This window comes from Hyla sarda, chromosome 6, assembly GCF_029499605.1.
Source record: "Hyla sarda isolate aHylSar1 chromosome 6, aHylSar1.hap1, whole genome shotgun sequence".
In the NCBI taxonomy this organism is placed as follows: Eukaryota; Metazoa; Chordata; class Amphibia; order Anura; family Hylidae; genus Hyla; species Hyla sarda.
The window spans coordinates 84643943-84671381 of record NC_079194.1 but is presented as its reverse complement, the minus strand read 5'-3'; the positions used below and the strand labels follow the sequence as shown (position 1 = coordinate 84671381).

Here is a 27439-nt window from a genome sequence, read left to right as displayed (position 1 = left end):
CAAAAGAAAAAAAAGGGGGGGGCCAAATGCAGCACCCTGAAACCCTAATAATGCCCGGGTTGAACTGCAAAATCAGCGGCGGACCCTTGAGTACCTATTCGGAGGTCAGAGGGGGGGACATTTTTTTAAAACTTTTTTCCAAACTCCTACCTGTCCCTGACTACAGGTGTCAGGAGGCCACTTCTTCTACCCTGAGGGGCACAGATCCAGTCAGAGGGGGGTTCCATGGCTCCTTCTCTCAGCTCTGCCTGCTGACTGAACTTGGTGGGTGAGCAGAGCTGAGAGAAGGGGACATTAACCCCTTCTCTGCCAGATGCTATTGGTCCGAACAATAGCAGCGTCCGTGGGGAGGTGACTAGATCGCCACCTTCCCCCAGCAACAGGAGGTGATTAGCGGTGAATAGTACACCGCCGATCACTTTCTAATTCTGGGTCATTGGGTCACACGTGCCCCCCCCCCCCCCCAGGCATTGTCACGGGATGCCTGCTGAATGATTTCGGCAGGCATCCTGGTCCGGTTCCCGCCCGACGAGCGGTGGGGAGCAGAATTCCCATGGGCGTACCTGTACGCCCTTGGTCCTTAAGTGGTTAAAGGAAATCTGTCACCAGTGTCAACTGCTCTAACTTGTCAGTAACTTGTCAGTACCAACAGGTAGTACAAGTGACACTGATGACAATGTTACCGTGCAGGGGATCTCTGGTAATCTTGTCCATTATCTTCATATGTTCTGTAGCAGCGGGACCCAGCAGAGAGCAGCAGCAGCATGGGCAGAGCTTCGTGACATCACAGCTTCTGCTCTCTGCTGGGTCCTGCTGCTACAGAACAGCAGCGGTGATGTCACTAAGCTCTGCCCGTACCTCAAGCCGGGCCTGAATCTGAAGCTAATGGATAAGATTACCGGAAATTCCCTGCACGGAATGGGACAAGGTAAGTAGCATTGTCAGCAGTAATGCGCTACCTTTTGGTACCGGCAGGTTAGTGTGGATAGGGTGATAAATGATGTTAGTGGGCCAACCCTTTAAGTTTTTTGGAGATTTGTGGTCATCGAGAAGTGATATCATTTTATTGACATGTTCTGAATACAGCAGCAAACACATCAAGCAGGTATAACAGATGAACATAGAATATAAAAAGTAAAAAAAATAATAATTTATATTAGAACTGTTAGCAAAGATCATCTATTCAGTTATAGTAGTTTACTTGGGCGGAGGGGGAACGGGCATGCAATTTAATCCCTGACCTAAACCTGGTCATACATGTGCCAATATTCCTCCAGTGTCCCCATAGTTTATCTTTTTGTGATTTTGCTAATAGGCAAATATTTCATTACATTGAATCCTTCCTCTGCTGTTTTGCCGAGCTTTATTGTAGGCTATAACTTCTTAGTGTCAGAATATTGGAGGTAATGCTAAAGGAAAGGGATTGTAGATTTATTTCAATGTCACTGCTTGTTATATCATATTAGATCTCTTCATGCTTTAGAATTGCTAAACAATTGTGCCACTGGGTCTGAAAACAAAACTGCCAAGAATCTCCCTATTAAATACTTTTCATTCTTCGAGGAATGAGATATAAAGATGAACATTGCATATATTTTTCCTGCAGTCATATTGTTATGCACATTCCTGTCATTTTGCAGACTGAAGATTAAGAAAAATGTCTCCTGATACAGTGGTAAAGCCCAGACCAAGCCAAAAGGCTCTATATAAAAAGCTCATTGTATTACCCTTATGGCAATAGAGGCGGCTCTAGACTTTGTGAAGCTTAGGAAAACCTTAATATGAGGTCTACACTAACAGTCATCATTGAAAAGATGCAATCTGCGAGATGGTCACTGCATAGCAAGGTGTGTAGTGCGGGTTAACAACATCCAGGGCAAGGCAGAGTATTGTGCGCCCCAGGCCATGAATGTAAGAGAGTGGCAATGCACACAGTGTATGCAGGGCTGCTCATCACGGGTGCACACAAGATTTTCTCAGGGGGTGGGGTTTATAAAAAATATAATCCATAATAATTATATTTTAAAAAATCTTGCCTACAATAAAAAAATTTAATCACCCCTCTTTTCCAAATTTTTTTTATAAAAAAACCCCCCATAAACATGATTTGTATCGATGCATCTGGAAATGTCTAAACTACTAAATTATAACGTTAATGAAACTGCATGGTCAGTGTAAGAACATACCACAGAATTTGGAGTATAAAGTGATAACGTCTGATCAAAGGCATTGTGGTACAATAAAAATTAAGATCATGGCACAAAAAATGTACCCCTATAACTATGCACACAAAAGAGTAAAAAAGTTGTAGCGATCAGAAAATGATGTGGTAGCCTGGGGTTCTAGGGTATATGGGAGTGTAGCTGCGCGGTTACAAAAGGGTGCTTGCTGAACCCTTTCTATTTGTGATGCCAGGGTGTGGGCTATTCTCTGTATGCTTGTCCTACCGCCACCCGTCCCAAGAGCGATAGGAAGATAGGAAATAATTGATTGTCCACAACTGGAAAGTTTGCTGAAACTTGTCGGAACTTTTACAGAAGATTTTATGCAATAATGAACAGGAACAGTCCATATAACAAAGTCTATTAGAGCTTGACAAGTGGTTGGGACCTCATGAGTCTATTGAGCTTAGGAAGGTAATTGTTGTGCTGATCCACTGGATTTAGGGGATTAGATTTGGTCCAGTAATCATGCTAGCTTTAGCGGGGATTGAGATTTTAACTCACAGTTTAGTTTCAGGCTGAGGCCTAGCTTGTCTTTGTAAGTTGCGCAGATCCGTCCTGCTAGTCCGGCATCCACCAGAGCAACAACCCAAGAGAGCGATCATTTGCTACAGATCCCTTATATGGACAGGGGCTGGCCTTAAGCTCACTGGTCCATAACAAATGTCAATCTTCTGTACAAAGATTTATGGGTAATCATGTGATCCAAGGACCTCCAAAGGTCCTCCAACATACCATAGAGGAATTAACATAGTCACATGACCGAAGGTCCTGCGACGCTACCAAGGTAAGCATACTAATATACATTATGTTAAATATATACATTTAAACATTACATAATTAGAAAAGGAGGAGGTGACTAGGGGCTGTCCCACCTGGGGGACCCTACCTGAACGTAGTAACTCTGACTTTGGGGACCACCATACAAGGTACGGTATGCAATACGGTACCGGGACACCACAATGAAAATTTAAACATATATATATGTGCACACATTTTATTAATATGTATACATAAATAAACTATACGGTAACATATAAATTTTACTCTACAGTCAACAGCGTAACCCCCCCCCCTCCAAATTAGCAAACTTATTGATACCATTTGAAAATATTTTGTACCTTGGTGGCCATTTTGGTAGCCAACTAAAGCTCTGCCGAGTCACATACTACTCTATACTGTATAGTCATACATTACACTCTTTTACACTTGATATATAAGTATGTAACCTCCCCGTACACTGTGTAATCAATGTCCATGGTAGTCATATATTACTATAAACAGTGTACAAAGAAGGGTCAGACATTGCTGGTATATGTAGTGTACAAGGGAGATAAGATGTCACAATATACAATATATAGTAAAGTATAGTCATTTCCCTTTGACCTAAATACCTCTCTCCTTGTCTCATCAGTTTCTAGCTTCTGAACCAGTTGCTTATTTAGGGTCATAACATTGCTGGTTATAAATTGTATTTTTTATGTAAACCCTGTAGAGGAACATAAGGGCTACTGTGCAGAGTTTAGTATATCATCACAACATAGGGACGGACTATATGTCATACACAATATGTCATTCTGTGTATTCAGTCTTGTATGGTAGGTTTGAGGAACTGTACAAAACCATATCTACTGTATGCCTTCAGATAAATGTACAATGAGGGAAATTCCCATTGTAATTGATAATTTCTCAAATAACCACAAGGTTTTCTTCCTGCAATGATATATGCTTAGAAAACTTCATTGCCACAAATGGCCTCCCCTGTTTTAGAGCGGTCCTTTCTTACAGGTCTTCTGCTCTGTGTTGATCGTAGGATGGACCATGGCTTCTAGTGGCGAGAAGACTTTGTCCAATGAAAGTTGCCAATTGGACAAGTGGGTATCTAGGCCACATGCCAGCCTCCAGTCCAGAGAGCCATTGGCTTTTTTGGAACTTAAAGGGGTACTCCAGTAGAAGCCGCTCCAAAGGAAGTTATTTACATTTTTGAATTTCTTTTCTGTCTGACCACAGTGCTCTCTGCTGTCTCCTCTGTCCATGTCAGGAACTGTCCAGAGTAGGAGCAAATCCCCATAGCAAACCTATCCTGCTCTGAACAGTTCCTGACATGGACAGAGGTGTCAGCAGAGAGCATAGAAAAGAAATTCAAAAAGGAAAGAACTTCCTCTGTAGTATACAGTCACTGATAAGTACTAGAAGGATTACAATTTTTAAATAGAAATAATTTACAAATCTTTTCAACTTTCTGGCACTAATTGATAAAAAAAAATTAATGTTTTCCACTGGAGAACACCTTAAAACAATAAATGCTGAACCTTCAGATAGGCCATCAATATTTGATCAATGAGGAGGACCATCCTTCAGAACCCCTGCCAGATAGCACAAATGAGGGGTTGCAGTGTTAACTTAGCCCCTTGTCCATGTGGGATGATGTGCTTGTTTGTACAGAACACCTTATTCAGTCCCATGTAAGTGAAGAGAGAGAGAGTGCTGTTCGAGGCCTAGATGCCTGTATGGACCAGCATATGTGACTGCCTACACCAGTATTTCCCAACCAGGGTGCCTTTATCTGTTGCAAAACTACAACTCCCAACATGCCCGGACAGCCTCTGGCTGTCCGGGCATGTTGGGATTTGTAGTTTTTGCAACAACGGGAGGCATCCTGGTTAGGAAACCCTGATCTACACAGTGAGGTATGGTTGGATCTGATTGATAAAACATTGATAAGACTATGATTAAGAATGGTCAGTTCAAAACGCGTTGGTCGCCCTCCTTGGACCGCTATGCTTTTACAATTTTTGTATGCCAAAATAAAAGATGATTTTGTACTTTTTCCACGCGAGCCATCATCATTTCTTGGATTCTGGACCTGGCTTGCTTAAACTGACCTTGCTGCCGAGAAGGGGATTATTTCTACGCCATAATGGACCAAGTAAAAAATGTAAAATCTGTGATGTCTCCTAAAACTAATGACTATGTTATTAGTGATGTACGAAGGGTTAATCCATGCCACTTCTCTTGTATGACATAGAAGTACTCAAAAATATATCCCTATTCTGAGCCAACAGTCTGGCACCAAATGTCTGGTACACGAGCAGATGATGAAATCTTTGCTACAAGACATTTTGTTTGGAGGGTACAACATGTTCTATCATCATTCATTTCATTGTTGTGGAATTTCGGTAATTGTAGAATTATTTTTAAATTATTATTATAATTTTTTGTGTCTCTTCTTCTCAAATGCTATTTTAGCTGTGTTTACCCTGTTCATACATTATCTTGTTGTGGAAACAGCAATTTAGTATAATTGTATTGCATTTATACGTTGTGGGATTTCTGCTGTTTGTGTGCAGTCAAAGTGAACTTGTTATCACTTTCATGCTGCCTGAACCAGAAACACTAGTCATTGGCGGCATCTTTGGTGGCTTTTGCCTTCCCAATCGGCCTTGATTGATTGGTCTCTCCTAGTTATCAAACATAGATCTATCAAGCAAGACTGGCGGAATAGCGAGAAGCCACTAGAGACTCATAGTTCAGGCAGCATGAAAGTGATGATAGGTTTCCCTTAAACAACATGATGCTGGGGAAGTTAGTCCTTGTGTTTCTTCTGATATTAGTAGGTATCAGGGCAAATGGGGTGGCATGGGATTGGATTACGTAGAGACCTCATCCAAAAAAATAGGCCACAGGAAGGAGTAGATCCCATATGAAATAACAATCTTTATTCAACATATAAAACACATACAGTACACTATTGAAATATTAGTTGGGACAGAACATTGGTAGTGCAAAAGTACAAGCAAAAAATTCAGGTGGTAAGCTCAGCTCACAGTAAAATATCCAAGTGTGATCAGAGGGCACAGAACATAGTAACAATAGTAAATATCCACATTACTGCTGATACAAATATTCATAGGTAAAGGATAATCTACACTGATAACGGAAAAACAAAGGAATAGTAAGATGAAAACAGACCATGTATAGAACCAAAAAATGGAACGGGCCGCGCATTCTGCTATGAGATACCTCACCTTCTACACACGCCCCCTGATGAAGCAAAAGAGGCGAAAAGGTACGTTTGGGGTAGGAGGTGAGGTATCTCATAGCAGAGTGCACGGCCCATTTCATTTTTTGGTTCTATACATGGTCTGTTTCTAACTATTTATCTTATGAATTAAGATTATTATTTGATATGGTATTTACTCCTTCCTGTGGCCTATTTTTTGGGATGGTGTAGTATGTGGCCTAAATTTTATATACATACCCATATATCTTTTGGTGATTAAGTAGAGACCTGTTATATTGAAGAAACTCATTGGTGCTGGAGACTTTTTATAGGCACATCCCCCTGCTAAAATAAAACATGGAGGTTCTCACCTGAATTGGATTCGGTGTGTAACACTGGCCCTCATTTGTAGTTTTAAGATAGAATCCTAGAATGTGTCGGCAGATAAGACATTTTCAGCCCATCTAGTCTGCCCAAAATTCTGAATACTATTAATAGTCCCTTGCAGTCGTAAGTTTAATACTTCATGTGTTTTTTCGTTATCTAATTATTATTAGTTGGTTGTGTGTGTGTGCGGGGGGGTCCAGTTCATTATGCCGCATGGTGGTGTGACCCTGGTGCAGAAATTATGCAAACAGCGTGCTCCAAAAAAAACTAAAAACTAAAGCCAACCGGAAAGAGATTAGTAAATGAAGGCCACTGTGTCTGACATGATAAGCCATGCGGTGTTGTGCTCAGCAGAGGAAGCCTTATAGAAGTTTGGCTTGAGTACCAAAGATAATGGCAAGTAAGATAAGCACTGGGCTGTGAAAGACTGACACAGGCTGTGAGCTGTTGAGACGACTGCCGGGTACCGGAAAGGATTGTATGTGCCATGTGATCTTTGCCAAGAGAACGCCTGGTCGGAAAGCCTTTGGAGCAGAGGCTCATATGTGATTCAGAAGCGCCACAATTGTTGATCTTTCTATATATGTTCCCGGAAGCAGCAAGCGTAAACGCTTCTTACAAATAAAGCCATTGACGTCAGCATTGCAAAAGGCGGTGTAAGCATTCCCTGCTGCACCATCTGCTAAAGGGAGGCTATCACCACCAGCACCTTGCTGTATTATGACAAGTCTGTAGAGGTTAAAGGGGAACTCCACAGGCCAGCGTTTGGAAGTTGGCCAGTGGAGTACCCCTTTAAGAACACTAGACCATTCTCCCACATCGCTCTTTCAGGCAATTCCTACAATGTCCAAGTCTTCTGCTTGGCTATGAGCTAGGGACATCCCCAAAGATCAACATTTTGTGGCACTTCCAAAAGACCTTATTGTTAGGTTAAAACATTGCATCATTGTATATTGATGGGCCAATAAAATTTTCCTCTGGACACCATTTCTGGAGTGTCGTCGTCCATCTCTTATTGTTCACTTTGTGCCCCTATGGTGTTGCCACATTTTAGCCTCGGGACATATAATAAAAATATAATGTTATGTGAACTTCAGTTCTGAAACCAATTCTATCATTTCTAATATTTAGAGATGAACCATTTAAATGTTTGTTATATACAGTGACCCCCCCCCCCCCGACCTATGATGACCCCTATGTGCCCCTTTGTGCCCCTATGGTGTTGCCACATTTTAGCCTCGGGACATATAATAAAAATATAATGTTATGTGAACTTCAGTTCTGAAACCAATTCTATCATTTCTAATATTTAGAGATGAACCATTTAAATGTTTGTTATATACAGTGACCCCCCCCCCCGACCTATGATGGCCCCGACATACAATAATTTCAGCATACGCTCACTCTCAGAGGCCATCGCATGTTGAAGGAAACATCAACATACGATGCTTTTGTATGTCGGGGCCATCGCATAAACGACTATCCGGCAGCGCTGACTGCTTCAGCTGCCGCCGGATAGCCGTTTACGGTGCCCCGTGCCCTTTGCTGACGATCACTTACCTGTCCTTGGGACTCCGGCGGGTCTTCGGGATCCTCTGCATCGTCGGCACTCTCCATAGTAGTCATCACGTCACTGCGCACGCCGTCCCGTCATCCAATAGGAGCGGCGTGCGTAACGACGTGATGGCGGCAACAGAGAGCGCGGATGCCGGGGAAGCAGAGGCCTTACCGGAACGTCGGGGACGCGGCAACAGCGATGGACGGCGACATCCCGGGCAGCGGTGATGAGCGGTGGCGGTCCGGAGCGGCGGGGACAGGTGAGTACAACTTCCTCTAACAGTGGTCTACAACCTGCGGACCTCCAGATGTTGCAAAACTACAACACCCAGCATGCCCGGACAGCCAACGGCTGTCCGGGCATGCTGGGTGTTGTAGTTTTGCAACATCTGGAGGTCCGCAGGTTGTAGACCACTGTCCTATACTTTACATTGCACAGATCCCTCAACATGCGATGGTTTCAACAAACAATGGTCCATTTGGTATGTTGAGGGACTACTGTAATGACTAATAATTCAGTTGAGGTGTTCTGAAGTGCGCCGCTGGCCAGCCTCATTTTATACTCGAGTGCTGGTAACGTTAAAGCATATTATTATTGTCTGTATTGTATAGTATTGTATTATTTGTCAGTCTTTGTTGCATTATATGTTGAGCACACCCATAGGTAACTACTGTATTCACTGTGCTGAAATCTTTTCTTTTAGCTTAGAAAAGGAAATACTGTTTACTATTCAATTTTCCTTTTTTCATTTACCTTTTTGTATATGCACGGCACAATGTTTAACTATTGTGATTACATAATAAAAAGTCAAACCATTGTAGCCCAGGAAGCAGAGTAGCTGATAATTGTAACAAACACAAAACATCTTCTTTAGACTTTAACCCCTTAAGGACCCAGCTATTTTACACCTTAGGACCCGGCCATTTTTTTGCACATCTGACCACTGTCACTTTAAACATTAATAACTCTGGAATGCTTTTACTTATCATTCTGATTCCGAGATTGTTTTTTCGGGACATATTCTACTTTAACATAGTAGTAAAATTTTGTGGTAACTTGCATCCTTTCTTGGTGAAAAATCCCAAAATTTGATGAAAAATTTGAAAATTTAGCAACTTTGAAGCTCTCTGTTTGTAAGGAAAATGGATATTCAAAATATTTTTTTCTTTTATTCACATATGCAATGTGTCTACTTTATGTTTGCATCATAAAATTGACGAGTTTTTACTTTTGGAAGACACCAGAGGGCTTCAAAGTTCAGCAGCAATTTTCCAATTTTTCACAACATTTTCAAGCTCACTATTTTTCAGGGACCAGTTCAGGTTTGAAGTGGATTTGAAGGGTCTTCATATTAGAAATACCCCACAAAAGACCCCATTATAAAAACTGCAGCCCCCAAAGTATTCAAAATTACATTCAGTCAGCGTTTTAACCCTTTAGGTGTTTCACAGGAATAGCAGCAAAGTGAAGGAGAAAATTCACAATCTTCATTTTTTACACTCGCATGTTCTTGTAGACCCAATTTAAAATTTTTTACAAGGGGTAAAAGGAGAACATTTATACTTGTATTTGTAGCCCAATTTCTCTCGAGTACGCACATACCTCATATGTCTATGTAAAGTGTTCGGCGGGCGCAGTAGAGGGCTCAGAAGTGAAGGAGCATCAAGGAGATTTTGGAGAGTACGTTTTTCAGAAATGGTTTTTGGAGGGCATGTTGCATTTAGGAAGCCCCTATGGTGCCAGAACAGCAAAAAAAAAACCACATGCCATACCATTTTGAAAACTAGACCCCTTGAGGAACGTAACAAGGAATTAAGTGAGCCTTAATACCCCACAGGTGTTTCACGACTTTTGCATATGTAAAAAAATATATATATTTTTTCACGAAAATGTGTGTTTCCCCCCAAATTTCACATTTTTGCAAGGGTTAATAGCAGAAAATACCCCCCAAAATTTGTAACCCCATCTCTTCTGAGTATGGAGATACCCCATAAGTTGACCTGGAGTGCACTACGGGCGAAATACAATGCTCAGAAGAGAAGGAGTCATATTTGGCTTTTTGAGAGCAAGTTTTGCTCGGGGGGCATGTTGCATTTAGGAAGCCCCCATGGTGCCAGGACAGCAAAATAACCTCCACATGGCATGCCATTTTGGAAACTAGACCCCTTGAGGAACGTAACAAGGGGTACAGTGAGCATTTACCCCCACTGGTGTTTGTCAGATCTTTGGAACAGTGGGCTGTACAACATTTTTTATTTGCACAGCCCATTGTTCCAAAGATCTGTCAGACACCAGTGGGGTGTAAATTCTCACTGCACCCCTCATTACATTCCGTGAGGGGTGTAGTTTCCAAAATGTGGTCACATGTGTTTTTTTGTTTTTTTTTGCGTTTGTCAAAACCGCTGTAACAATCAGCCACCCCTGTGCAAATCACCTGGTGCACATGGTGCACTCTCCCTTCTGGGCCTTGTTGTGCGCCCCCAGAGCACTTTACGCCCACATATGGGGTATCTCCGTAGTCAGTAGAAATTGCATTACAAATTTTGGGGGGCTTTTCTCCCTTTTACCTCTTGTCCAAATGAAAAGTATAGGGCAACACCAGCATGTTAGTGTAAATTTTTTTTTTACACTAACATGCTGGTGTAGACCCCAACTTCCCCTTTTCATAAGGGGTGAAAGGAGAAAAAGCCCCTCAAAATTTGTTAGGCAATTTCTCCCGAGTACGGCGATACCCCATATGTGACCCTAAACTGTTGCCTTGAAATACGACAGGGCTCCGAAGTGAGAGCGCCATGCGCATTTGAGGCCTGAATTAGGGATTTGCATAGGGGTGGACATAGGGGTATTCTACACCAGCGATTCCCAAACAGGGTGCCTCCAGCTGTTGCAAAACGGCTATCCGGCAATACTGGGAGTTGTTGTTTTGCAACAGCTGGAGGCTCCATTTTGGAAACAGTGGCGTACCAGATGTTTTTCATTTTTATTGGGAAGGGGGGCTGTGTAGGGGTATGTGTATATGTAGTGTTTTTTACTTATTTTATTTTGTGTTAGTGTAATGTAGTGTTTTTAGGGTACAGTCACACGGGCGGGGGATTACAGCGACTTTCCCGCTGCGAGTTTGAGCTGCCGCGCAAAATTTGCTGCATCGCAAACTTGCAGCCTGATACTCACTGTAAGCCCCCTGCCCATGTGAATGTACCCTGTACATTCACAGGGGGGGGGGGGGGGGGGGGGTTGGGGAAACCTCCAGCTGTTGCAAAACTACAACTCCCAGCATGCACAGTCTATCAGTGTATGCTGGTAGTTATAGTTTTGGAACAGCTGGAGGCAAACGGGTTGGGAAACACTGAGTTAGGAAACAGACAATGTTTCCCAACCAGTGTGCCTCCAGTTGTTGCAAAACCACAACTCCCAGCATGCCAGGCAGCCAAAGGGCATATTGGGAATAGTTGTTACGCAACTGCTGGAGGAGAACAGTTTGGGGACCACTGTGTAGTGGTGTCCAAGCTGTAGCCCTCCAGATGTTGCAAAACTACAACTCCCAGTATGCCAAAACTGTCCAGGCTTGATGGGAGTTGTAGTTCTGCAACATCTGAAGGGCCAGATGTTGCAGAACTACAACTCCCAGCATGCCTGGACAGTAAGGGCATGCTGAGGATGTGTAGTTTTGCAACATCTGGAAGGGCACAGTGATCTCCAAACTGTGGACCTTCAGATGTTGCAAAACTGCAACTCCCAGCATGCCCAGATGCCAAGGGCTGTCTGGGAATGCTGGGAGTTGTAGTTTACAGGGTCCCATTACAGCAATGCATGTCGCTTTACGGCGACGTGCATTGCTGTAAAGGGCCCGACCTCGGCTGAAGATCCACTCACTTGTCGCCGCCGCCGTCTTCATCGCCGGGATCCGGGTCTTCAGGGACGAGGTAAGTACCGGGGCCGGTCCCCAGCACTCCCCCGTCCCCCGCCGCGTCCTCCGGTCTTCCTCCCGTCCTCTCCGGACTTCAAGGGGCCGCGCAGGGCGGGAGGAAGTAACCGCCCCCCCTTGCGATTGGTCGGTTAACTAACCGACGGACCGCAGGGTATAGGAGGAGGTGGCAGGCTTGCCACCTCGCTCCTATACTCCAGCATGGTCCTGGCTGTCTGTGATAGCCGGGATCAAGCAAAATTACCGGGCGGCCGGGTCCCAGAGACCCGATCAGCCCGGTATCGCCGCAGATCGCAAGGGCGATTTCCCGACATGGAGGGCCTACATGGCCCACCTCGGCGTTTGCCCTGGATGCCTGCTGAAGCATTTTAGCAGGCATCCGCTTCCGATATCTGCCCGGGGCGCGGCAGAGACCGGAGAAACACCAGGACGTACTAGTACGTCCTGGGTCCTTAAAGCCCAGGGTGCCAGGACGTTCTAGTACGTCCTGGGTCCTTAAGGGGTTAAAGGGGTATTCCAGGCAAAACTTTTAATTTTTTTTTTATTTTTATATTAACTGGCTCCAGAAAGTTAAACAGATTTGTGAATTACTTCTATTAAAAAATCTTAATCCTTCCAATAATTATCAGCTGCTGAAGTCGAGTTGTTCTTTTCTGTCTGGCAACAGTGCTCTATGCTGACATCTCTGCTTGTCTTGGGAACTGCACAGAGTAGAAGAGGTTTGCTATGGGGATTTGCTTCTACTCTGGACAGTTCCCGAGACAGGTGTCATAAGAGAGCACTTAGACAGAAAAGAACAACTCAACATCAGCAGCATCTAAGTACTGAAAGGATTAAGATTTTTTAATAGAAGTAATTTACAAATCTGTTTAACTTTCTGGAGTCAGTTGATATATATAAAAAAGTTTTTTCCTGGATAACCCCTTTAAGATATTGAAAAACAGGTGAGAAAGTCAAGGTAAGGAAAAAAAAAAGCACTCTGGAAAGAACTTGTGGCTGTAAGGATGGGAGGCACATGGTTTATACATATGGTTTTCTATGGATGTGGTGACTTGCATCGAGTCCTATGTATACTCATATAGGTGTGTGTGGATGAACATTTGTAAACCTATAATTTGTAGTGAATTTTCAGACTTGACCCTTTGTTCATAGAACAATAATAATATAATAATGCAACAACATTTCATAATCCCAGAACATGAGTGTCTGCTCTAGATGCCCAGATAAATAACCCCCTTAGGTTATGTTCACACAACGGAATTTCTGAGCAGAATCCTGTGGGAAATAATGTTGCAGCAAAGTCCCATTGTTTTTAATGGGATTCTACTGCACTATGCAGATGTCTCCGCTGAGGAAATTTTGATTCCTGTGTCCACTTAAAGAATGAACATGTTTCAATTCTTTGGGCGCAATCCTCTCTAAAATGAATTGTTGTCTATGGAGACTTTACATTTCCGAGCGGTCCTAGTGTCAGCAGAATATGCAGATTTGCAAAATGTCAGTCCATGTTTTTTGGGCAGACATTCCGCAAATTTTCTGCTGTGTGAACATTATTGTTCACCATGCCCATAGGGAAGGGGCCTGGGGTTAGAGCTGCTTCTCCACCTTATTGTGGATTGCTTCGATGGCAAAAAACACCCTTGATCCTAAATGTTTTAGCATGCTGTAGACTAGTGAACGATCTTGGGCAATAAATCATCCCGCATTACATTTGTTTCTCTTTTTTCAGGTTGTGGCTATACCACTTTCCAAGTTAAGTGTCATATTGAATCAAGTCCATTTGGAAAGGCTCAGCACACAGGCCCAGTACCATGTATTCATCAAACTGGAAAGAAGCCGTGGGCAAAAGCTGCACCAACCAGGAAGTCAAATCTAGAAAAACCTCAAGGTTGGTATTTAATGTGTTGTGATGTGTTTTGACGTTCTATAAGTTTTAATTCTATTACATTTGGGGACATTTAACAGGATCTTTTACTGTGTATCACACCTAACCATCACATGGAACTATCTGACTATATTATATGACTTGACACTGTGTAGAATCTATGTATTTTAATACAATTAAGAATCTATTTGTATACCAAAGCCATTTGTGCAAGTACTATGTTATTGACCAATTATCATGAAATGTCATCAAATATTAACCAACAGAACCTCTGCTGTACGGTTATATCTTATTTTAGCTTCTAGGCCCCCATACTGGCACTAGGGCCCAGATGAACAGGCACCCATACAGCTACCCTTGTCATCTTTTTTATTCATCCTATCCTTTTCCATGGCCTCATCTGCAAAATGGCAGTCACTGCTAGGTACAAAATATAAAATACATTTAAAGTATAGGAATTTCTTAGTTAAAGAGGTTTATCCTATAAAACCACTCCACAAAAGTTTAGCAGCAATACAGACCACAGCAGCAGTAATGAAAGGTCAGGAGTCCCGGGATTCCGCCACCCCAACACGTGTTTCGTTCCTGCAACCTTCGTCCAGACAACGGTCGCAGTCCGAAACACGTGTTGGGGTGGCGGCATCCCGGGACTCCTGATCTTTCATTATGTGGTGTCCCGGTACCACATCTTATACGGTACCTATGTATGTGTGGGTCCCCATAGCCAGAGTCCCTAGGACTTAGGGATCCCTGTTGTGTAGCCTACCCCTTGTCGCCTCTATTCCAACTAATAGCCTAGTAATTTATGTAAAGTTAATGTAAATATAGTAATATAACTGTAAATAAATGGTTAATTACCGGTTCCATAGCGTTGCAGGACCTGCAGGTCACGTGACTAGGTAGACTCTATGGTATTCTGCTTAAGGACCTTTGGAGGCCCTGTGACGTAAGCAATCCCATTACTCTCTGTAATGGTGAGTGACAGATGTTCGGACCAATAGGATTCACCCCGCCCCCTGCCAATATAAGGGAGCGGCGGCCATCTTCTCTCTCTCTTGCTCCTGACATGGAAGGATCTATACGGCAATCACCCGCAGTGAGTTAGGCCCGAGCCTTGCGGCAACGGCTGAGTAATTCAGAATAGAGAGTGTATCAATTCCCAGACACTCTGCAGCATCACCGGACCTAATATAACCCCTAAATCCGGACGGATCTGCAAATATCTACCCTAAATTCAGAGACTTTCTAAATAGCTCAAGGTCCGCAACAACTGTCAGTCACTGAGCAATATAAGGACTGTTTGTACGAGACTGTTATTGTGCCTTGGATGTATCGCAAGCACTTAAGTAAAGTTGTTCAAGTTCAATCTCCTTGTGGACCTTCAGTCATTTCATGCACCTATCGTTACTGGGAAGGGCAGCGATGGGCCGGAGCTTTGCCTCAGCATACCAGCCCTCAGCCTGGCGTCACGAACTATAGGGTTAACATTAACCCCTCATATACCGATACCATACCACCACTACCATACACCCCCCAAGGGCTACCACAATTACTGCTGCTGTGGTCTGTATTGCTGCTATACTTTTGTATCATGCATTGTCTGTAAACCTAGATATTGCACTTGCACTTTACAAAATACTGTATTGGTCTAACTTCTAATGAGCCTATTAGTGACTCTGCATACTGCTTTTTGTTATATACATTGCAGATCCATATATCTTTATACATTCCTGTTACTGTTGTTCAGTATAATATATCAGTCCCGGGTATGTCGCCCTTTTTCTGGGGTCTGTTTCCTCCTTTTTAATGAAATGTTACATGTACATTGTATTTTCTAATAAAGATATTGGGGGGTATGTATGAAGGATTTTACCTTGCTTTTTTTTTTTTACTGTGATTTGTCTCAAATTTCCTTTTATGTCACTTTTTGCGACAAACAATTGCACCAAATGGTTTAGAACAAAATCACTGATTTCACTTTGTTAGTCATGATTTCAGTTACAATCATTCTTTGGTCTGGAATTCATTAATTGCGACTTCTCGATTTGGCGCAAGTTTAGGCGCAAATACCTTCATTTAGGCGCAAATCTACACCATGAATAAAGTGACAGAGAAAATATCTACAACAATAGAATGTCCCAAAGTCAGATTTACTGCCTGGAATTCTGGGGTCTGCGCCTTTTGTAGGGCTATATTTGTGCCAAAATTACAAACTTGCATACGACAATTGATAATTTTGACGCAAATATGCTCCGTTTGATGCAAAAAAACATACATAAAATCACACATTGCTACACCATTATTGATACATGTCCCCCATTGTCATTGCTATACTTTGAGTAGCTCCAATTCTTCTTGGTGTGTGTGTGTGTGTGTGTATATATATATATATATATATATATATATATATATATATTATGACACTGTGACAAAGGGTGTATTTACCCTAGCTAACCCTGGAGAAACCTCCACCTGTGGCCTAATTAATGAGGTAGCAGAGAAGGGGAAGTGTGTTGTGTTTAAAAGGAAAGGAAACAGAATAGTTGGGGCTCTCCCTAGAAGACAGCAAGCTGGCTGTAGGGGAGAGCCAGGGGTCCTGGTGAGGAACACACAGTCCGAGCTGTGAGTGGCCCCAAAGAGTGATGTGGAAGAGACACACAGCAAGAGGTTGCAAACGCTGTGTGTGAACAGTGAGTATAAGGTTGCAGGAGGCCTAAGTTTAACTGGCCAGGAAAAGCCCGCCAGTTGTTAGTCAGGGCATGCTGGATTGTTTAGTTAGTGACTAGACGGTCTAGGGTTTAGTTTGTTCATGGTTTATGTTTTATTTATCCTGCAACCTGTCTAATAAAGCTGGTGAGGAGCCAGTCTTGCATAAAGAACTGTTGTGGAGCAGGATACAGAACATCAGGTGTCATAACCTTGGATATGCTGCCATGGCTATATAGAGAACATGTAGAAACATGAAGAATGATAAAAAGTTGAAATGTCCTATTCTATCGGTGCCCTACATCTTTCTCATTATGCACACGGCATTCGGAATGAACCAACATATAATCCGCTTAATTTGTTAATACTGTAAGAAATAGGCATTTACGTACATTTGTATTCCTCCTTGTGACCTACTCCACATATTCTCTATTAACATCTAAACTGACACAAAGCTCTTTAGACAAACTCTGCTCAGTTTTTCTCTTCTGTAGTTTCCTCCTTCCTGTAGCTATTTAGTTACTGAGTGCTCAACTAATACACATATAGAAGGAAGTTAGGTTGACAGTGGTTAGCCACAAATTTTTTAAAGACTCTATGTATGTGTGGGAGGGACGAGGAATATGTAAGTAGAAATCAACTCCACATCCCTGCACATCTCTGACATACCATGTAAAAGGGACTGGTCACTAAGCATGAATTGCTGAGATTTGAAGACAGGACCGCTACTAGCTAGAATTGTTGGCATGGCACTTGCTGCTACCTGACCTGAATATGGGCTATATTGTAAAGTTACTAGGTTATTTACATAACTGTTGTGCTACAAATATCATTGTCTTTTGTTGATGCCTCCTGTCAATTAAATTTTACTTTTTTATTATTATTATAAATTATAATAATATTATAACAGCTTTAACAAGAGAGTGGGTGTGTATATAGTGTGTGCATATGTGTGTATATATGTGTATATATATAGGCAATGAAGGCGATCGTAGCACTCCAAATCAATGTGCAAAAAGTTTTATTCCAGGGTTAATACAGGCAACGTTTCTGTGGCCTCACGCCACCATTTTCAAGCGCTTAAAAATGGTGGTGGGAGGCCACAGAAACGTTGCCTGTATTAACCCTGGAATAAAACTTTTTGCACATTGATTTGGAGTGCTACGATCGCCTTCATTGCCTATACAGCCCTTTGGACCTAGGACCGGGGTCCCTGAGACTGACTGCACCCATTCACAATCGGCTTGGGAGTGCTGCTCTTCAACCTATATATATTTAAAGGAAAGTAGGACAGCACCGGGGCTTGACCTCTGTGAAAGTTGATATCCCGGCTGCCAGCCCAGGATTAGATACACCAACTCTGAAAATCACAGCACCAGTTAGGTCTTGGATCATGAAGAAAACTGGAAAGGTTTATTGTCCCCAGATAAAGTGCTTGACAAAGGCCACTGCTGCCGAAACATTGCACTTTATTTGGGGACAATAAAAATTTCCAGTTTTCTTCATGATCCAAGACCTGACTGGTGCTGTGATTTTCAGAGTTGGTGTGTTTATGTGCATATATATATATATATATATATATATATATATATATTTATATAAATTATATTTATATATAAATATTCATACACTGCTCAAAAAAATTAAGGGAACACTAAGAGAACACATCCTAGATCTGAATGAATGAACTAATCGTATGAAATACTTTCGTCTTTACATAGTTGAATGTGCTGACAACAAAATCACGCAAAAATGATCAATGGAAATCAAATTTATCAACCCATGGAGGTCTGGATATGGAGTCACACTCAAAATCACAGTGGAAAATCACGCTACAGACTGATCCAACTTTGATGTAATGTCCTTAAAACAAGTCAAAATGAGGCTCAGTAGTGTGTGTGGCCTCCACGTGCCCGTATGACCTCCCTACAACACCTGGGCATGCTCCTGATGAGGTAGCGGATGGTCTCCTTAGGGATGTCCTCCCAGACCTGGACTAAAGACTCCTGGACAGTCTGTGGTGTAATGTGGTGTTGGTGGATGGAGTGAGCCATGATGTCCCAGATGTGCTCAATAGGATTCAGGTCTGGGGAACGGGCGGGCAAGTCCATAGCATCAATGCCTTCCTCTTGCAGAAACTGCTGACACACTCCAGCCACATGAGGTCTAGCATTATCTTGCATTAGGAGAACCCCAGGGCCAACCGCACCAGCATATGATCTCACAAGGGGTCTGAGAATCTCATCTCGGTACATAATGGCAGTCAGGCTACCTCTGGCAAGTAAATGGAGGGCTGTGCGGCCCCCCCAAAGAAATGCCACCCCACACCATTACTGACCCATCGCCAAATCGGTCATGCTGGAGGATGTTGCAGGCAGCAGAATGTTCTCCACGGCGTCTCCAGACTGTGTCACATGTGCTCAGTGTTAACCTGCTTTCGTCTGTAAGCACAACCCCCACCTGTGGACGTCGGGCCCTCATACCACCCTCTGACTGTTTGAGTAGACACATGCACATTTGTGGCCCGCTGGAGGTCATTTTGCAGTGCTCTGGCAGTGCTCCTCCTGCTCTTCTTTGCACAAAGGGAAGGTAGCGGTCCTGCTGCTGCATTATTGGCCTCCTCCACGTCTCCTGATGTACAGGCCTGTCTCCTGGTAGCGCCTCCATGCTCTGAACACTAGGCTGACAGACAAAGCAAACCTTCTTGCCAGAGCTCGCATTGATGTGCCATCCTGGATGAGCTACACTACCTGAGCCCCTTGTGTGGGTTGTAGACTCCGTCTCATGCTACTAATAGAGTGAAAGCACCGCCAGCATTCAAAAGTGACCGAAACATCAGCCAGGAAGCATAGGAACTGAGAAATGGTCTGTGGTCACCACCTGCAGAACCACTCCTGTATTGGGGGTGTCTTGCTAATTGCCTATAATGTCCACCTGTTGTCTGTTCCATTTGCATACCAGCATGTGAAATTGATTGTCAATCAGTGTTGCTTCCTGAGTGGACTGTGTGATTTCACAGAAGTGTGATTGACTTGGAGTTACATTGTGTTGTTCCCTTTATTTTTTTGAGCAGTGTACATATACTGTATGTGTATAAATATATATGTGTGTGTGTGTATATAATACATATATACATATATATATATATATATATATATATATATATATATATGTGTGTGTTTGTGTATAAATAATTTTGTTGCTTTCCTGGTCATGTTCATTGACCTTGCCCCAGGGAAGCCTGCATTGAACAACCGGTCCAAAGTTTCCCCCGTGGCAGTGTCCCTGCATAGTTTTACGATGGGTCCTGAATGACCGTTCTTATTCACTAGTGTAGAATACTCCAGAAAATTTCTGTATAGAAACTGATACACAACAAACACCTGTAATTAGGAATTTACTCTAATTTTATTAAACCTTTTTTGACTCTTAGTACCTCCTAAGCCAGCTCATCTCCTATCAGGGGGACAAGGGAGCCTGGGTCTGAGAATCCCCCCAGCACCTTCAAGACCGTTGCCATCCATACCTAAAGCCACCAGAAGGTTCGGAAGAAGAGAGCGGAATCAGAAGAACACATCGGACATCAGTGTGCTCATCGAAAAGTTTGAGAGTATCAGGTGAATATAAAGTATACCATGGTCAGTCAAATGTAAAAAAAATATGTTGCACTGGAAGTCATAAGTCCATACCCTAAACTTTCATTTTTAGTCATATTAAATTATAGTTTTGCATATAGAAGTTTATAATTATCTATTATATATTGGGGGAGATTTCTCAAAACCTGTCCAGAGGAAACATTGCTGAGTTTCCCATAGCAACCAATCGGATCGCTTCTTTCATTTATGAAAATGCCGATGTAAAATGAAAGAAGCGATCTGATTGGTTGATATGGGAAACTCAGCAACTTTTCCTCTGGACAGGTTTTGATAAATCTCCCGCAATGGGTATAATATGAGTATAGCAGTCAAAACAACTCTTGATGCGTGTCTGCCAGTCTTCCTGAATGTTCTTAAGAGTGTTCATCTCTGACAATTCAAAATGGGTGACACTGTCCCTAAAAAGGGATTATCCTATAACTATATTTTATCACTTTTTTACAGAATAGGTGACAAGTATCTGAACAGTGTGGGTCTGACCACTGAGACCCCCAACGATCATGTAGATGGAAGTTCCTTGTCCTTAGTGTTATAATCCACTAAGATGTTAGTTTACATGTTGACTAAATGGCCCCCTATTGTCATTGATACCTCTATTCTGCCCATTTCTTCCTCCCTATGCAACGTAACTTCTCCCTTGAAAACATTTGTCAAACTAGTTTATGTTGGACAGAATTGACAGTGTTATGTCAAAGGCACCATCACACTCTATTGGGTCAATAGCATATTGTTGTATATGTCTGAGGTGTACAGTACATCTGACTGCGCTTTCCAGCAGTGGAAAATAATGCCCGAATATAATCTGAACCTAGCCTAAGGTTATATTTGCAATTGATAAAAGCCCAGATTATGTGAATAATAGATGACTATTATGCGTCTACAGAACATACGTCATTAAAGAAACATCCTCCCTCATAATTTTCATGGGAAAGAATTCATTGAATGGTGATGCCAAAGTATCAAAAAAATAACAGTAGGAGTAAATATAGTTAAAATTAATTTTGTGATTTCTCTGTGTGATATTTGAACAGAAATATTCTAAGAGGTTTTCTTTTTACTCAAGGTTAGTGAATATGAGTTGACATGAACAACAAACCTAGTTTCCAATTTTTCAGACAACCTGTTAAACCTGTCAAACAGAGCCGTCTGAATTCTAATCTCAAGATGGAACCTGGATCAGGACCTTCCAAATGCCCCCAGTCATCACGGAATGACTCAGCTCTTGAGAGTGGATTTTCTGCAGATGACCAGACAGGACCAGATGACAATGAGACGGCTAGGTCTCACAGCCCCGATATGTCAAATTCTGATAACATGAAATTTAAGGACTTGGGCATCACTGACATCAACGGTTGTGGAGAAAGCTCATCCGTACATATCATCGCGGAATCAAATAGGGACAATGACAATGAGGACCTAACAGTAGATCAAAACGACAACGGTAAAATACCCAACCGAGACAGTGGTATTGATAGCCCCTCATGTTGTGTAGTTGGAGAGGTGTTTTCTAATGATGAGACTGTTGAACCAAGAAAGCTCATATTACCTGTTGCAACTATTGGAATGAGTACAAGCACATCCATCGACCAAAAGAGGGACTCCACTCAGGATGAAGATAGTGACATGGATGAAGGAAGTAGTGAGGAACACGAAAGCACAGAACTGACAAAACCTGAAAGCAGTGACACCACCAAGGTAAGGGCTGTGGGGGACATTTATCAAAACCTGTACAGAGGTAAACTTGCCCAGTTGCCCATAGCAACCAATCAGCTCACTTCTTTCATTTTTAGACAGGCATGTGAAAAATGAAAGTGGCAATCTAATTGGTGGCTATGGGAAACTGGACAACTTTTCATCTCCCCCTGTATGTCTAGAACCTAAGTAGAGCAATAAATCTCATTCCTAATGCAAAGCAATTTTTACATACAAGTCTTTTTTTCTATGCTAAGTGCACTTTAACCCAAAAAATCTTAACTCCAATACAAATAAAAGCCACTTTTACAATCATGTATGGGCTGGTGGTGGACTGGAGTCAAATGACCTAGGATGGTTTCAATGGGTGAAAAACTGGTCAATTGCCCAGGGCCTCATTTTCGCAACAGATTATCATGAGCCAAGCCCTTAGAAGCAACCTAATAGTGCAAAATGTAAATCTGCACTCAGCATCCCTTATTATTAACCCTTTCACTATTTGAACATTGGCAGTATTATTTTGAACAGTCAAACGCAGCTTTTTTAAGTAATGAATTTCAGTATTTTGTGGGTAATATAATATAGTGTTATGAGGGCAACATGTGGTAGTGTTTGGATACTGCATGGAGGTATCTGAGATACAATGTACATTTGAGGGGGGCAATTTTAGCAGGGGTCTGACTCCTGTTACTACTGCCTTATCAATCAGAGGATTCAGATGATCGGTAGAGGTGTGACTACCTCAGCCTATTCATTGTTGAAAGGTGCTTCGCACCTATCAATACAGTACCATTTGTAGAAACAGTGCAAGGTACTACATAATTGTCCTGTCCCCTCCTAATGAACAATTTTTTAGGAGTTGTCACTGCTTGCTACTACCATTAGTGCATCGAGAACATGTGTAAACAGGGGGCACCAGGAGCAGGACCAGTGTTGATTTAATGTTGATAGTCTTACCCGAAGGTACAGTATGCCTCGGATTTCATATGGTGAATATAGAGTTTTCATACAGAGTTATTCTCCTCTAAAAAATGCCCTTTGCTGTACCCAATGGGGTGGCTAATGTACTGTTGACTATCAGCAAGAACCTTCTGCCCTTTTTTGTAGAGGACTATATTTTGTGATGGCTGATGTTTCCATAATTGTGTCTGACCCACTCATAATTCTACGTGACTTATGGATGAAGTGAACTCTATATAGTTGCTTTATATCAGTAAAATGTTATAGAAAATCACTAGGGTCCATGATTCTTCTTCCAATGGTCCTTGTGAACACATTACAGAGCTGCGTCTGCTTTATTATGATGGATATATTGATTACACACAGGAAGTGGAGCCAATAAAATATAGGTTTTATGTAGTATTTACAAGCCCCCATAGATTTGGCAGCCCTTGTAGAACGCAGTGCATTGAGCCAATTATGTCTCATAATAGTACTGAGACATTAGCTTCTAGGATTTGATGGACTTTAGTTAAATCTATTCTTCTGTGTGTACAGTATTTTCTGTAAGAGGCAATGTAAATAATTTTTGTGCAGGTTTATTAGATTTTCTTTGGATTCTCTGGAGTGGTATAACATATCATTATTTTATCATTTTAATTAAGTTCCTATAGCTTTCCTAAGGACAGGCCATCAATGAAAAACCCATGTCCAGAAATAGAAAAGCACAGCTTCTTTCTTTCAGAAACTTGGCTACAATTGCCTAAAGATCATAACTGTTATTGTATCTTAGCTTCAGTGGTGTGAATGAAGACTAAGCCGCAATACCAAAGAAAGCCCGTGGCCAGGTGTGGCACTGTACTGTACTGTGAACCTAGCCTAGCCACTATCTATCTCTACCGAAAAATACACACGTACGTAGATTTGATGCGCAGGATTTTCTGCTGCAGATTTCAATGTAAACTAAATAAATGACTGAGCACAGCTTCTAATCTGCAGCTACAAATCCTGCACATCGAATCTGCGCAGGATCCTGTACGTGTAAACGTATCCTAAAGGAAATTTGTCATCAGAAAATGACCTATTGTTTAAATTAGTTTTATTTAATTTTTTGTTCACTATATTTTTAAAGAATTTCTGTTTTTTTTTCTAACTTTGCATTCAACTATCTATATTTTATAACAATCCTAAATTTTGCAGTTCCCATTGTGGCTACTAGGTCTAAAATTAATCTAAGACCTTACCTTAAAGAAAGTACCTTAAATTCTCTATGCATCTATGATCAATTCAGATGGCATTGTAACCAAATAAACCCAGTGTTAACAGAAATCATACACCTCAAAGATAATAAACCACTATATGGACATTTTGTCATCTCGACCATAGTCATCTTGTTATAAGTCAACCGTATATTATTATTATTATGGAAAGAGTACCCTGCTGGATTCTAATGCCCTAGTATGGGAGTAACATCTGTTCAGTAGCTGTGCCTGAAGCTATGTTTACATGTTATGGTTTTTCTTTTAAACGAAAATGTTCTTGTTTTTGTTTGTTGCGGTTTTTGAAACCGACTCAAAAAAATTGCAGTAAAACCATGAAAACACTTATCGACTAGTCGCATGACATGAGTGCATTGGTGGAAACCCAAGAGTATGAGCGGTGGAAACCCAACCACTAGGACCCTCACTGATCACATTAACAGGGGTTCTTGTGTCCCCCCTAGTGGAATAGAGTGGCGGTTGGTTATACATACTGACACTCCATTAAACTCTGAGGTCTGGACAAAGGTATCGCAGTACAGAACTTGGCTATTTTTGTCCATCCTGCAGAGAGGAACGGATTAACACCATCCAGTAGTCGGATCCCCACAGATTCCCTATGGTGTAGATAGAGAACATGTGTCTTTTGTGGGTAAACCCCATAAAGGTAAAGGGAGCAAGTGTCTGCTCGATATGCTTATTCTCTCCTACGGAAAATCAGACACCCAGAAAGTGAATACATTACAACACTTTGAGGTTTGAACCAACAAAGCACATTGCTGGTATATACAAACTGGTGGCCACAAACACTTTAAAAACATTTATAATATTAAGTTCGTACTGTATTTAGTCCAATATAATATTTGAGTCAACGACTGTAAATCCCTTCTCGGAATCCCCTGATGAAGCCTCATAGAGCAACAATACATGTGAGGCATACTATTACCATGAGTCGATGTTATTCTGCATATTACCTCTGTGCATTTGCCACTTTGTTTTTTTCTGTATCCTTCATTAATTTTATTTATTGCTTCTTTGGCTTATACTTATACATTATTTGTCTATACTTTTTTTTTAGTCCTAAGTACTTAAGCATTTTGCTCTTTTCTGTACATTTTTTTTTTAAGGGGATATCCAGGATCATGATCTTTTGAAAGAAATCATCTTTGTTTTTCTATTCCAGGATATCCCCTTTTAAGCTTATTGTAATAAATTTATTGTATACAAATATCTTCCATTTTAATGCTTCTGGTCTATATTATTTTCTTTCAATGAAGATTACTTTGGAAGATAACATAGAACCAAAGTTATGTATTTTCCTTGCCTTTTTTCCAATGCCTTTCTTCTTTTTTATTTGGATGTTTCCAGAAAGCTTTCTAATCTGCCTTATCTTAATTACAGATAATGTTACATTTAACTATAAATTAATTGGGGAGATTCATCAAAACCCATACAGAGGAAAAGTTGACCAGTTGCCCATAGCAACCACTCAGATTGCTTATTTCATTTTTTTTAAAACGGCCTCTGAAAAATTCAAGAAGCGATCTGATTGGTTGCTATGGACAATGATCAACTTTTACTCTGCATTGGCATTAGGGAGTTTCTAATACAATGTAAAGCATAGAATGGATCTTTATCTGGCCGTAAACATGCTGTGGACTATCTCTTTAAGGGTTGGTTCACAAGTGCCGTATTTTGATGCATAATTTCTGCAGCTGATTTTGATACCTATCAACTTCAATGGGTAGGAAAATATGCAGTAGCAAATATGCAGCAAAATATGCCCCGTGTGACTCTACCCTAAACATACAATACTATCAGTGTGCAGCTAACAGTGGTAGTCTTTGTCACATAGTCTGGAAATGACTGCCTCATATACATGCATGCTCAGCTTGACTGAGGATGTATGTGTTTTCTGTGTGGAGAGGAGAATAAGTTGAAATCCATCAGATTTCATTCTTTTTTCTCGGGACATCTGCCTGTAGAGAAGAGTGGGGCATCCTGATACGCATAGACATACTTCTACCAATACTACTACACTGGAATTTGGCCAGCAGTCTCTTTAAAGAGGACCTATGGTCAGTCCAAAAATTCATAATTTTATAGCCTTGGGTGTCCTAATTCCAAATGTGCTTTTTACTATCCTGATGTGTTCCTCATTTCCAGAGATATAGTGGATTCACTGTTTGGTAACATTTTCCTTGTGTAGTCAGATGGGCGGGAACTTAGTTACAAAATGGGGTGCGAATTCCAATCACACTACCTGAACATAATTGACACCCCTCAACCTTCTTGTCACCCCCCCTGAGCATTATTCATACCCCGTTTTGCATCAGTATGAAGTACATCACTTTTTTAAACAAGCAAAATAACTACACAAATCGAGAAATCGACCCTCAAGTACTTGGTCACCCTTTAAGTTCATAAATGCCACGAGAGACTCTCCAAAAAGATTCTTCATGAATTCCGTCCCTTGGTGAGATACAAGGACCACCATTTCTGATAAATAAGAAGCCTACCTAGTTGTGTGATTGTGTGACACTGGAGTGTTCCGTTTTGTTTGATGCTTCTATCTTTTTTGTTTAATCTTGTGGTTGAATAGTTATTTTAGTTTAAAGAAAAAGCAGTGGAAACATACTACAAGCTTCTCCATTTCTTGTGACGACACAAGGAGATCTGGTCTTATCGCTTTTTTCCCGTCATGGCTTAAAAGGGGTACTCCGCTGCTCAACGTTTGGAACAAATTGTTCCGAATGCTGGAGCCAGCGCCGGGATCTCGTGACATCATAGCCCTGCCCCCTCATGACATCATGCCCCGCCCCCTCAATGCAAGTCTATGAGGGGGGCGTGACTAAGCAGCAGAGTACCCCTTTAATGTAAGATACATAGTAGTGAACACATTTCTAAAAACCTATTCACAATGTAAAGCAGTGAGCCTTACGGTTGCTTAAACATTTGCAGAGCCTATTGGTACCGAATACTGCCCCCCATGAAGTAGGACACATCTTAGAGGAGTTGTCTTTTTTTAGACTGCTTGTGCCCTATTGTCATTCCTTAAACACATAAATTATGTGTGAATCCAATATAATCAGACAATATAGAAATTTTCCTTCTAGCTGTCCCCTATCTCCTAGGGCAGCCAAAGGCGTGTGTCTATGTTCCCCATGGGTATTTCCATCGGTATAAACACTGTTGCTATCACATGAT

At 41.7% G+C, this 27439-nt stretch overlaps 1 protein-coding gene across 3 annotated transcripts in view; it reads left to right on the top strand.

Annotated features, from left to right (window-relative positions):
* Positions 1-27439, top strand: part of FGD3 (FYVE, RhoGEF and PH domain containing 3) — a 319018-nt gene that overhangs the window by 184502 nt on the left and 107077 nt on the right. The window contains exons 3-5 of one of the 3 annotated variants that reach the window (XM_056524347.1): positions 13825-13983; positions 20120-20303; positions 21458-22037. In XM_056524347.1, the coding sequence (XP_056380322.1) occupies positions 13825-13983; positions 20120-20303; positions 21458-22037 (923 nt within the window). Of the gene's footprint in view, positions 1-13824; positions 13984-20119; positions 20304-21405; positions 22038-27439 lie in introns of those variants that run through there. The other 2 variants (XM_056524349.1, XM_056524348.1) reach the window with 2 other exon arrangements.